Genomic DNA, 14,018 nt, shown 5'->3' with positions numbered 1-14,018 from the left:
CGGATGACTTATATTGCTTGCGTGTGTGTGTGTGTGTGTATGTGTACTTGTCTTACTGTGTTCGTGTGGACCTTTAGCTGTAACAAAATATTCTAGGATATTTAGGGATATTTTTTCGAATGGAAATGAAACGAATAATTATTAATCTTTTTTTTTTCTTCTCCCCTCATTGTGTCAACTCTACACATTCATACACTCAAGCTAAGTGCACTCACACACATACATACACACACACACGCACGCATACATACATCACATTCCCTCTTCTTACCACCCACACAGAAAGGAGGACAGATACAGGCCACAAAACACACACACACACACACACACTAGTTCTCACCATGCTGAGCAAGATCAGATGTCAGCTCCACTGACACAACACACACACACCACACCACACCACACACATACACAGGGGGCTGTATTTTTCTATTCACCATGCTCTGTATCCCTCCCTCTTATAGAATATATACATTTTTAAAACCCTTCTTACATGCGGTCCACACACACACACACACACACACACACACACACACACACACACACAAGCACTATTGGGAAAAGTGCATCCAGTGGAGAGTGTACACAATTTTAAAGACTGCTAAAATGTTTTCTTACAGCTGTTAGAAAAAAAATAAGCGTGAGATGGAGAAAAAAAAAAAAAAGAGGGTCGATCACCTCACCCTGCTATGAATGTAAGCAAAGTGTATTCATAAGAGTGTACATGGACACATACAAATGTGCTCAACACACACACACACACACACCACACACACAAACAGCACAAACACACTCGCATGAATAAATGATGCTTCGAGAAAAACAGCGTGAATCAAGATGTCCTCCATCTGCACTGTTAAAGAAGGAAAGGTAAGAGGGATAAAGGGGAGCGAGGGAAGACGAAAAGGGCACTTTTGATTTAATACACCCTATTTGTCATGTACAAAAGGAAATTAGTAGTAAATGGATCTACTGTGGGTTTTTAAAGTCTAACACCCTTGTACAAATGCCAGATTTGGGGGTTATAAATATGAGACTAAGATTAAATTGGAAAAAAATTGTTATTGTGACCTATACTCTGTTGATGAATATTGAATTATCCTTTGGAAAGGGGATGTTGCATAAGTGCGCACACCCTTCAAAGTGTCGATGTTCTCCTGGACTTTTCCTGACATTATCATTTTGTTTCATGCAGAAGCTGAAAGGTTTTGCACCTGCCGTTGTTTTGAATTAAGGCCTTGGAAAATTAAAGAGAATTATGAACCATTCAAGATAGCAACATTAGCACAAAATGCTAACTGCAAATAAAGTTCTCATAGTCTTTTCCTGATGTTCTTTTTGATTTCTACCTGGAGCCTGAAGATTTTGTTCTAACGGACTATGATTTGGAACTGTTCATAATTCCAAAGCTCATCGATTTTGCGATAAAATCGCCAAAACGACAACTCTTGTTTTATCGTAGGCAACCCTTGACGGAAATGAATCCATATGCACATATTTGTCGAAAGAGTCGAAGCGGTTGTTTGTTTTGTTTACATTTGCATGTAAACAGCATGTTGAATAGCACGCACGTCGGTGTAAACACGAGCGTGCCGCATTCATCCCTTCCTTCCGTAGGAGCCCCATTTGTATGTAAATGCTCATTCCGGTTGAAGGCAAAGGACAGCGAGAGCGCGTTGAGGAGGCAGAATGTAGATGCAAAGACGACACAAATGTGGAGGAGACGCACAACTAAAGTGCAGGCGTGGGGGGAGAGAAATAGAGAGAAGGAGGGGGGGGAGACAGAAAGACGAGCTCAGCAAGAGAGGAGGGGGAAGAGGAAGGGAGGGGGGGTGATTTTGACAGCTCGCAGCCATGACAGCAGCAGAAGGTGGGCTGTGTGTGCGTGTCTACACTCACACAAAAGACCAAAGTTTCTCATTCCAAGGGGATTTTTAAACCTGAAAAAGAAAAATCAAAAGCATTTCTACCAGGGCTCTTCTGATCCCGCATTCCGATACAAAACAACATATAGCGCTGTATCTCAATTTTTATGAAAATATGATGTACCTAATGAAGTCACCCCAGTCACGTGTGTGCGCGTGTGTTTGCGTTAACAATCTTCTCTCCCGTGCCCAAAGCCCAGTCAAATCAAGTACAGTGTGTGTGAGTGTTTGTGTGTGTGTGCGCGTGTGCACGCGTGTGTGTCGAGGCTTATGTGCCAAACCAGATCAATATGAGCTGATCAATAAGAGAAGACAGCTAGAAGGACCATAGGGACAACACACACACACACGCACGCACACACACCTCTTTGTATTCCAGCCTCACTCCAGCCTCTTCCCTCCACCTCCTATGTCTCTTTCATATCTCTTTCTTGCCAAACACGTTATTTCTTCACGTTTTCCGGTTGGCCTCCCCAATTTCCATTTGTGTGATCAGTGAGTTTTTATCTTAAAAAAAAAGCGATTTAAAATACAAGGAACACGTCGTTAGAGTTAATTGCACAGTTGCGTTTCAAGTCGTGTTTTTTTTTTCTTTCGTACAGTTACCGATGCACAATGCTAAAGGCGCTCTTTGTTCACGCATGCAGCACTTCCTGTCAAAATGTGACACAAAAAGAAAAAAAGTCCGTTTCTCTTTCAGCCTGTCTCCCCTGCGTTCTGGGAAACAGTGTGACACATTTTAAGCAGCAAAAAGCAGGAAAGTTTCTCTTTGTCAATGCGTGAATGACACGCCGGGGCCGCCACTCGACGACGAAAACATCACACCATAGCTTCTCAGCTGACTGGAACGGCGGCATTTTTTTTAATTTTCCTCCCCCCCCCCCCCAATCAAATATTCAGCAGTGAGGCCCGTTGTGTGATTGGAAAATGAAGGCCTTATAGTTTTGAAATGAAAGATTTATTCCGCCGCGCTCGTGTCCAATTCCGCCGAAGACGCCTTCGGCGTTCAAATTAGAGCGTTAGCTACGTCTAATGTGATCCAATACAAGAGAAGTACAAATATCATTATTTTTATTCAACACTTGACTTGAAAACTTATAAAGCTCCACTAGCTTTATGCTAGCATGCAATGGAGAAAACCAGACAGGCTAAAAAAAAGCTAGCATCAACATCACTCGTTCACTCCCAGTTGAGTCAAAGTCGATCTTTGACGACTATAGGCGTCAATGGCAATGAATGAGTTGAAACTACGTCATCTTATCGTTATCATACCGCCCTCCGGTGGCCAAGGCACATATATCAGAATCAGCATCCATCATGACTTGTTGTAATAAATGATCTCGGTGTTCAATCATGCATTCCGGATGATGTCACTTTAGAATCAGGATGATGTCATTGTTGCGTCTCCGCATCAATGTTTAATGCTTGAAATGGGAATAAAAAATATACATTTTTTTTAAACCTCCTTCATAGGTCTCTAGTGAAGAAATGCAGCTCATTACCTTGCTCAGGAATGTGCGGGAAAGGTGTGTGTGACTCTGTGTGTGTTGAAAATAATTAGCTGGTCTGCTGGGCAGCTTGCTACGTGAGAGAAGCAGCAGGATTTTTTTTTGCATAAAGTTTTAATATGAATGTGTGTGCTTTGCCAAACTTTACTGGATTCGAGGCGTATCTTGGAGCAGTTTTCTGCCCATGTGTGTGTGTGCATGTGTGTCGTGGGTGTGTGGTGTGTGTCAGTGGCCTTATGGTATTTTAACATGGCTAGCCGACTTCTAGCAGCTCACAGTCAAAGTGACTCAGAAATTCCTCTCTCTCGCTTCATCTCTCATGTTCCTCTTTCTTGCTCACCGCCTACTTAATATGCATAAAAATGGTTTCTTTTGGGAGATCCTACTCGGTTTGATTTCACGTGACCTCTGACACGAGCTTAAGCTTTATTTGAATAGAATGTCAAGAAAAACCTAACAGTTTGTGGATCGTGATTTAATACTGGCATTCAGGTCATTGTGCTGCTCCTTCTGATGTGTTTGCTTTGGCCACTAGGAGGCAGTATAATAGAATTGTGCAGACACAAAGAATAGCACTTCTAGTACTGAGAATAAAAATAAAATAAAAATAAATAATAAAATACAATTTAAAAAATAATAAAATAAAATAATAAATAAAATATTAAAAAGAAATAATAATAAAATAATACAATTAAAAATTAATAAAATAAAATAATAAATACAACTAGAATTTTGCAATTTCTGGAGAAATTGCGTGTGAAGGCGAAATGTATGAATAACTTTTTCGGGGAATGCTGCCGAACGATGTTGAAACGTGTTGAATTACTTGAGAAATGTAGAATACTTGGAGAATTTGTGGTGAATTTCAAAATTGAAAGTTTGGAATATTTGGTAAGTGGGAAGTTGTGGAATAGGTAGGCAGAAGATGAACAGCTGAAAGTTGGAATGGGTTGAATCGGTTGAAAAATGTAGAAATTAGAGTAGAAAAACGAAATTTTGGAGAATTTGGTTGAATTTCGAATTTGGAATTTTTGGTAAGTGGGAAGTTGTGGAATAGGCAGGCAAAAGATGTACAGTTGAAAGTTGGAACGGGTTGAATCAGTTAAAAAATGTAAAAGTTAGAGCAAATGTTGAATCCCCATAGAGAATGAATGGGTAAATAAAAAAAAGCAATTGCGCCAAAATCTTTCTAAATTTGGAACTAAACAAAAAAAACGGCCTCAGGAGGTTCACTTTTGGGGTAAAAATGTTGAAACGGGTTAAATCAGACAAAAAACGAAAAAGTTAGCGCAAATGTAGCTATTTGGGGCACTCAGTGTTAAAATAAGGTCACTTCCGGTTTGATTCGGGTCACTTCCGGTCTAGTTTGGGTCACTTCCGGTTTATTTGGGTCACTTCCGGTTTAAAACAGGTCACTTCCGGTTTAGCTGAGGTCACTTCCGGTTTATTTGGGGTCATTTCCGGTCTAAAAAGGTCACTTCCGGTTCATTTGTGGTCACTTCCGGTTTGATTTGGGGTCACTTCCGGTTTACCAGAGGTCACTTCCGGTCTATTTGGGGTCACTTCCGGTCTATTTGGGGTCACTTCCGGTTTATTTGGGTCACTTCCGGTTTAATTTGGGTCACTTCCGGTTCGTCTGAGGTCACTTCCGGTTTATTAGGGGTCATTTCCGGTCTAAAAAGGTCACTTCCGGTACATTTGGGGTCACTTCCGGTTTGATTTGGGGTCACTTCCGGTTTACCTGAGGTCACTTCCGGTCTATTTGGGGTCACTTTCGGTTTGATTTGGGGCACTTCCGGTTCATTCTGGGTTCATTGGTGGCACTTCAGGGTCATCCAAGATGGCCGCCACACTGGAATTGGGGGTCAAGGGTTGAATTGTGTAAGCATAGTGGAAGTGGGGGTGAATGGGAGTGAATGTGGGAAGCATAGTGGAAGTGGGGGTGAATGGGAGTGAATGTGGGAAGCATAAGGTGAATAAGGGGAATAAATGTGGAATGGGTTGAATCGGTCGAAAAATGTAGAAATTAGAGTAGAAAAACGAAATTTTAGAGAATTTTGGTTGAATTTCAAATTTGGGAATTTGGAATTTTTGGTAAGTGGGAAGTTGTGGAATAGGTAGGCAAAAGATGAACAGTTGAAAGTTGGAACGGGTTGAATCGGTTGAAAAATGTAGAAATTAGAGTGGAATAACGGAATTTGAGAGAATTTTGGTTGAATTTCAAATTTGAAAATTTGGAATTTTTGGTAAGTGGGAAGTTGTGGAATAGGTAGGCAAAAGATGAACAGTTGAAAGTTGGAATGGGTTGAATCGGTTGAAAAATGTAGAAGTTAGAGGTGAAAAACGAAATTTTGTGAAATGTCGAATGTGCCATTAAGAATGGATGGGGAAAAATTTGTCGGAATTTTGGGAATTTTGCGGAATCGGAAAATTTTCGGAATGAGAAAAATACAAGCCACCCTTTCCTGAATATTTGGAATACGTGAAAAGTGGAATGGAGTGAATCGGATGAATTATGTGAAAGATGAAACGGGACAAAAAAGTGAGGAGAATAAAATATAATAAAAAAAATAATAATAAAGTGAATGGAGTAGAATAACATATGTGTGAAGGCCTTCGCCTTCACACAATAATAAAATAAAATTATAACAAAATAAAATAAATAAATAAAGAAATTAAAATGAATGAAATTTAGAAATCTCTCAACGCACACTAGACACTCCCCCTCTTTTGCACCCGCCACTATCCCAAGGGGGTGGAGGGGCAAAGGGGGAGACTTCAAAGCTCCGTCTACTGTACCCTGGCGACACCTCAGCACCAGGTGCCGGCTTGAAGGAGGAAGAGGGGGAGCAAAAAAGCAAAAGGACACAAAAGAATAAAAAAATGACCAAAAACGAAAAGAGGCTAAAAGTGGAGCAGGGAGAGAGAGCCACAGGCAGACAGAACACTGGAGCCACAAACAAGAGAGTTTTGGGTGGGGGGAGGGGGGAGTGAAGGGTCAGTCGCATCAGGCTGCTAATGCCCCCCCCCCCTCTTCTCCTCAAAGCTTTGTTATCAAGAGCGCCAATTCCCCCTTCTCTTTTTTTCAAAATGGTGAACTGCTACTTTAATGACGAACAATAAAAGTCCTCGCTTGCCTGACAGGAAGTTTTGACGCAGCTAGCGACGCGATCACACACCCCGCAAAGTTCAAACGGCACACTATGAACAAGTTTTTATTGGATGACTTTTGCTCTGCGACCTAAATGCAGAAAAACTCAAGCAGGCCCTTTTTGTCTAATTTGGGGTCTTTGCAATGAACCTCTTAGAAAATCCATCACTCATTCAGATATAAATAAATAGAGGCACGCTGTGAGCGAGATGACGTTCCGTTAGCGTAAATCTCTTCTGCCGCGCGCTTTTGATCGCAACGGCAGCGGCACAATTTTTCCCCCGGAAACGACTGCAAACTGGGTGATAAAAGAAATAGATAGGAAATCATAAATTGGAGGTTATTTATGTGCTTAAAGGCCTCAAAGGCAAACTGTTAACATGTAGCGAGGTTGGATTTGACTCTTTTGCTGACTTGTTGGTTTTTAGCAATTCAAATTAAATGCTCAATCGGATTTAGGGTCAGATGATCGGTTTGGCTGTGTGGCATGACTGGCTGTATGCATCTGGTTATTGTCCATTAGCACTGTGAAGCACTGGCCAATGAGTTCTGAAGATATTTCGGTAATCGGTTGTGATGTCGTAATTTGCCGATTTGTCGATAAATGGCGTCACTGTTGCACATTGAGATTTGTTTCAATATTTATTGTAAGGAATCATTAACATGTCCTTCACTTAGTTGTTATTTCAGAAGTGAGTGTGACACTGGTAGCGTTCATACATTAGCTTATCTCCTCTTTTACGGATAGCGTGACCTTTTAAAGTCGCGAAATATGAAGCCAGCGCCCTCAGGTGGTTGGGGGGAGGGGGGGGGATAATTAGTTTATCTTGCTACTGAAGCCAGAAGCGAGACCGATGCTTAAAAAAAAATCCCCAAATGATCACTTGTCTTGAAATGGAAAAAAACAAAATGGAATTTTTGGTGGTCACATTATTAGGGACGGCTAATAACGCTCAATTTTGAGTGACGGTCATGATAAAAAGCATCTGGAGGCAAAGTTATTACATTCCAGTTGATTTTTACAGACGTGCATATTAAAAGAAGTTATTTCCTCATTAAAATAGTGCAAAATGCTCACTTTATTTATGTGATTTATCGAGGCGGCGTAAGCGACGGGCGACCACCCGGCCGTGGCCTGTTTTATTCGTCGCCTGTTTTATTTGCACTTGTAATCAAACATAATAGTTGACGAGGAGCCGTAAAAGGAGGCGGTGTTAAAGCTGTCATTGCCGTTATTAGCCCGCAGAGTTACACGTTCTGGCTTCTGGGATGTCACTGGAATCGATCGCTAAAATAACGGTATGGAAAATATAGGCATGGATTTTTTTTGTGGGGGGGTGGACATTTTGTCCCTTTGGTCAAAATCCCCACAGACATGGCGTCAGAGGGACAGAAGGGAATGCCTAAATGCTTTCAATGATGGTGTGGAATGTTAAAAAGAAGTGGGGGGGGGGGGGGGTAAAAGGCGAGTGGGGGGTCTCCTGGTTGGCCTAAGATCTGGTATGCGTGACTGAACAAGAGGAGAGAGGGAAAAATCCCCACCACCACCACCCCCCCTCTTATTTTTGCCAAAACCTGTCTTTTTGACTTCAAAACACACACACACAATAGCGAGTGAACACACTGTACACAGCTGTCACCCCAATAAATAATATGCTAATAATAGCGTTTCGTTTAAAAAAAAAAAAAAAGGGCATCCGATAATATATAACAGTGCGGCGCCTCGTGTTCATTAATTACAAAGGCAATGCGGCTAAATCAAGGCATCCATTTTGAGTGTGCTCATAAATAATAAAACAACACAACAGATTTTTCCTCTCCTCAGCTCCTCGGAATGAAAGGCAGGCATGATGATGATGATGATGATGACGAAGGTGGAGGGGGAGTGGACGCCAGAATAAATATGCTAATCCTCACCAATGTGGAGTCACTAAAATCAACACAAAAGGCGCTTTTGATTCATTATATAAATATCTTTAATTGTTTTTTTTTTTGCTCGTAAGAATATAAAACAATTTAAGTTTGGAATTCTTTTTTTTTTTTTGATCTTTTGAACATTTTTACAAACATAATATACAGAACATCTTTTTTTTTTTTTAATCTTCAGCTGTTTCAGCAGGACGCACATCCGTATTTATCAAGCAGGTCGTTTGCGTTACATCAAAATAAACGCGCGCACACGTTGCCAGTGCGTGTGTGGGGGAAATAAAAAAAAATAAAAATAAACAACAACAGAAAGATGTGGTCCGAGCTTGTAACCCGAGAAGCCAAGGACGCCAGAAAAATAAATCGGTTGCTTCTTATTCCAAGCGTGACTCTGAATGGGCTCGGGGTATTTTTATCCAAGGGGAGGGATGGAGAGAGCGAGGAGAAAAGAAAAACGAGAGAAAAAAACATTCTCCTTTAACAAAAAAAAATGGAACCCTGATTCATTTCAATCGATAAAAGGGTAAAGAGATAATCTAAATCACTTCAATTTGAAGCAACATTTGTCCCCAGCAGCTTTAACCGCCCCCCCTCCCCCTTCAACTGAACTACCTGAACTTCACGCGTGTCAACTTTTTTTGCGTGTATGAACGAACATGATCGAGACGCGCTTTTAATTCGAATAGAACAAAATCGCATACATGAAACGGGTTTGCATAACGATCAGATGATTGCGAATTGTCTCTTGAAATAGTGAGGGAGGAAGGGAGGGAGGGGGGGGGAGACACAGACAGTCCCTCTAGGCACATTTTCTCCTATTTTCTGGTTTTCCTTCCTTCTTGTGGAAAAACAAGCTCTTACGAGGTAGCCGAATGTTTTTTCTGTGGCGGGATCGCAAAATAAGAAAAAGTTGACGCCGTGCTCCAAATGGCTTTTGGGGGGGGGGGGGGGTGGGGAGTGAATGCATCATCATAATTGCATCAAACTCAATATGAGATTCGTTAACACTTCCCGACCAGCGCGTGATCCTGGCCATCACCTGACTTTCTCGCTTTCCGTCATCTGCCAGAGTCCCAAATTGAGCACTTTAAGGCAGGGCAGCTGCGTGATTCGCTCCAGCCCCCTCTTGGTGATCTTGGTACATCCATACAGGTCGATGCCCGCCAGTTGGGTCAGGTGGTCGGCGATGAGCTCCAGCCCTTTGTCGGTGATGCGCACGCATTGGCCGATGTTGAGCGTCCGCAGTTCGTGCATCTGCCGCACCATGCGGTTGATGCCGTCGTCGGAGATGTGGCACGAGCACAGCGATAGCGACTTGAGCTGGTACAGCCCCTGGGCGATGTAGGCCAGCGTCTGGTCGCCGATCTTGTCGCAGAAGGAGACGTCCAAGCCCGAGAGGCGCAGCGTGCCCATGGCCAGGTGCATGGCGCCCGTGTCGCTGATGTTGTCGCACGAGCGCAGATTGAGGCTCCACAGGGAGCTCATGTGCGAGAGGTGGATCATGCCGGCGTCCGAGATGCCGCCGCAGAAGCTCAGGTTGAGCACCCGCAGCTTGGCCAGCCCCTTGGAGATGTGCTTGAGGGACAGGTCAGTCAGTTTCTGGCAGTCCTGCAGAGTCAGGTACTCCAGGCTCAGGCAGCCCTCGGCGGCGCTGCGGGTCATGCCGGCCAGGTGGCCGATGCCCACGTCCGAGACGTGGCGGCAGGACCTCAGGTTGAGGCTTTTGAGGTGCTTGAGGCCCCAAGCGATGAGGAGCAGCCCCGTGTTGGTGATGTTGCTGCAGCCGCCCAGCTCCAGGACCTCCAGGTTCTTCAGAAACTGGGCGATGCGACCCAAACTGGAGTCGGTGATCTGCTTGCAGAGGCTCAGGTTCAACACCCTCAGCGAGGGGATCTCCTGCACAAACGCGTGGCCCAGCCCGTTGTCTGTGAGGTTGTAGCAGCCCGAGAGGTTGAGCGACTCAATGTTGGGCATCCCCTGGATCACGTAGCTCAGGCTGCGGCGCAGCGACAGGATCTGGACCCTCCGGATGCCCCTGGCCTGGAGGCTGGGGAACAGCGAGGGGTTGGCCCGCCGGAGGTGCAGCTTGGCCTCCACCCCCCGCCACACCGACTTGTGGTACGACGCGTCCCTCCAAGCCAGGCACACTTGGGCCACCCTGCCTTTGTCCCTCACGTCCAGATAGCTGAAAATCATGGCCAAAATTTCCGGGAAGAGGCACGAAATGTGCGTCTCCATTGTTTTTCAAAACCCAGGCATATAAGAATTAATACTCCACACCGCCACGGCTGAGAAAAGGAAAAAACCTTCTTTCAGTTACAAAAAGTAGCAACAGTACCTCCCCCCCCCTCCCTCCCTCTCACAAAAACCTGACTTTTCTTTTCTGCTCTTCCAAAGTGTGCGCAATCGAGCCAACTCTTGAGCGCAACGTGAGCCGGTTGTGCTGGCGCAGTCACATCGAAAAGAAGCGAGGCAAAACAGTCCAAAAAGCGTATATTCCTGCCTCCGCCAAAAAAGAGGAGAGGGGGCGAAAGGAAGGAGGCGGAGGAAAGGAGGAAACAGCGTCAAACCTTCCCCCTCCTCTCTCGCTCTCGCTCTCTCTCGCGCTCTCTCTCTCCTCTCTCCTTCCCTCCCTCACACGAAGCTTCCTTCTTGGATTCTCGCCGCAAAAAGGCGTCCACTCTCAGCCCAGCGCGGATCCAGACGGTCGTGCATTTCAGAGGCGGAAAGTAAGAGCGACCTCAACGACTCCGAGTACTTGTTCCATGGCGGGCGGAGCTAGGAAGAAAGACTCCGGAGGATGATTGTGCGAGAGAGGCGAGGGGCGTCCTGCACTCTAAGCCTTTGTCTGCTCTTTTCAAACCGACTTGGCAGGGACCCCCGCACTCTACTCGTTCGGGAGGGGTGAATGTACATGGCAATATTAATCAAACATGTTTAAAACTTCACTTTTCACAACTTGTAAAAACGTAATAAAATGCATCCGTCATACTTAATGGATAACACATAGCAAATTGACGTGTTATAACGAAACAGGAAGCGGAATTAGCAATCTTGCAAGATTTTTCTCTCCCCCTCCGTGTCAAGCAGTTGGTTCATTCCGCCTCAGCTGGAACGGTGCGAACAGTTTCCCTTGGAAACCAACTTCTTACAATTCAGTTCACTCTGGGCTTTAACCCTTTAAGCGGACCACACAGGAAACAGGAAAGTCAACTAGAGAAGTCTATTCACTTTTCTTACTTGGCTGACACCTTTTGTGTTTCGGTTTAAGTCTTTCTTTTTGCTGCAATGAGGGGAAATCCTCCTCCAAAACGAAAAGAGAATACAGCTAAGTCCTATGGGGGCATACAGTGAATAGCTGACAAAAATGTATTGGACACCATCACACTGAAATAAACTGAAATAGCAACCAATAGGTTTCAGTCATTCTTAAATGGCGGATTGTTTCAGGTTTGTGGCCAAAAAGTATTTTTTAGACACATGTTTACTGTCATCATAGGTGCTTCCATTTCTTAAATTGATGTTCCTTTTAAACAAGCAAGAATTGACCGTACTTTGTAGGGATATTATATTTTAACAGAAAGATTAAACCTCCCCCCCCCCCTCCCTTACTCAAAATGGTTTGTTCCACCCACCTGGGCTCCAGAGATACATATAAAGAGACCTCATCGTGTAAATCACCAATTGTCAATCAATGGTCCGTAGTGGTCCGTAACGGTATTGCAGTTGGTCCGCGCAATTGGAAATGGAAAATATTAGTAACATTTTTGAAAATAAAACTGATTTATTATTTGGACTTGATTTGTTTTCCAACCAAATTTGTGAACAATCAACTGACTTTTTCTGTGTCATCCTGGAGGTGTTTTCACCAAGTGTCAATCATGAAAGTCCTGCGTTCAACCCTCAAGTCAATTTAGACTACATTTATTTTCCAGCTAATTTTGTGAATCATTTACCCATTCAAATTATGTCAAATGTATCTGAGATTTCCAAAGTAGACATACAGATGCAAATAAATAGCCTGTATAGGGCTATCTTCCTCATGTGGAATATTTCTTACCTTAGCAACTTTCTATTATAATTTTCAACTCATTATTGCTGAATTCCAATGTAGCTCACTGTTTGTCGCTAGGTGGGAGTTTTGTAACTCTTTTTTTCAAAGTTTCAGTTATTCAGGGGACAGCACCACTTTCCTCTGTTTGAATTGTAACGGGAAGAAACTTTGGTTCCTTTTCTGCACAAATGAAACCAAGCTCGTTTAAACTGCAAGTTTGACTAAGAATTGCAGCGGTGTCCTTAAATGACTTACTGAGGCGATAAATTAACACCCATAGTGTTAAAAAAAAAAAAAAAATCCTCGTGTGTGTTTTATTAAGTCCCAATGTAATCACTTTGAAGCTGTTTGTCATTTCGCATCTGGCTTTGCTTAAATTATGACATTCATCATTAATTCAGTAAAAAAATAAAAAAAAGTGTGTGTTGCTGGAGAGGTTTTTCGAGCTTGGGCGTCCAACTCTCTTCCCCTGCAATGGGCCTCTTTTTCCCACCAGTCTAACCTTGGACTCTGTGTGTGTGTTATCTCCACGCGTGTGCGTGTGCATAGCCTCTTCATTCAATGGAACATATGTCTGTGCCTATGCTTGCATCTGCCCCACCGAGTGTGTATGTGTGTGTATGTGTGTGAGAGAGATAATATGACAGGGGAGCCGTTTGCTGAAGCCAGTGGAGTGTGGCCGAGTGCTTGAAGAGAGCAGGCGAGGGGGAGGAAGAGTTGATGGGGAAACGTAGAAGTAAAGTGAAATAGAGAACAGGGATCAGGTGAGGATTAAACTGGGTGAAACAAAATCAGCAATTTAGGAGGTTTTTTTGGGGGGGGGGTATGGCATTAATTTTTATTTGTGGAGGCAATCGGTGCAATGTTTTGATTATAAATGTGTTGTATAAGCCAAAATATGAACCTAGCATTGTTTTTTTAGCAATGCTATTATGGTAGCAACCCCGGCTAATCTAATGAGTTTAAATGGAATTGTGTGTCTCTGAAGATAATTATTCGTCAGTATAATCAAGCAAGTGTGACTAATATGAAGGTGCTTCAACCTTTTATCCAGCGTGCGTCATCAAGGGCGAAACAAAGCAGTCCCCGGCGGCGGCCGACTCCTACAGCACGTCCTTGCTACACCTGGACACGCCATCCGCTCTATGTGTCATGCATTTTCAAAGCGAACAGTCGTGATGTGAATACTAAGTGTAATGGCCAGTACAAACACTTTTGATTGACAGCGTGCGTGCCACTAGGTTAGCGTGCTAAGTTTTCAGAGTTTCCGTGGCAGAGACCAATACGGGTTTGCCGGCGTAGTCATAAACTATGATGGGATTAGCCTCACCCTCGGGGCTCGTCTCAATTAGAACGCGAGACTGATCATTTCCTGTGCAGGCTCCGTGGACTCAAATGTGATATTTGTGAGGCTCAAAAGGGAATAGAAAAGCAAGTCGCCTGTGGGGTTGAGT

The 14,018-nt window shown here is 43.6% G+C and overlaps 2 protein-coding genes across 3 annotated transcripts in view; one reads left to right on the top strand and one right to left on the bottom strand.

Annotated features, from left to right (window-relative positions):
• The window catches only part of wnt5b (wingless-type MMTV integration site family, member 5b), a 37,396-nt gene that overhangs the window by 8,592 nt on the left and 14,786 nt on the right, over window positions 1-14,018 (top strand). The gene's annotated exons all lie outside the window — the stretch shown is intronic.
• fbxl14b (F-box and leucine-rich repeat protein 14b) lies at window positions 8,612-11,396 on the bottom strand. The gene has a single exon (XM_061269085.1). It carries the CDS (start codon window positions 10,746-10,748, stop codon window positions 9,546-9,548), a length of 1,203 nt encoding a protein of 400 aa, XP_061125069.1. The 5' UTR covers window positions 10,749-11,396; the 3' UTR covers window positions 8,612-9,545.

This window comes from Syngnathus typhle, linkage group LG21 (assembly GCF_033458585.1).
Source record: "Syngnathus typhle isolate RoL2023-S1 ecotype Sweden linkage group LG21, RoL_Styp_1.0, whole genome shotgun sequence".
Classification (NCBI taxonomy): Eukaryota; Metazoa; Chordata; class Actinopteri; order Syngnathiformes; family Syngnathidae; genus Syngnathus; species Syngnathus typhle.
This window is presented reverse-complemented; position numbering and strand designations above follow the sequence as displayed.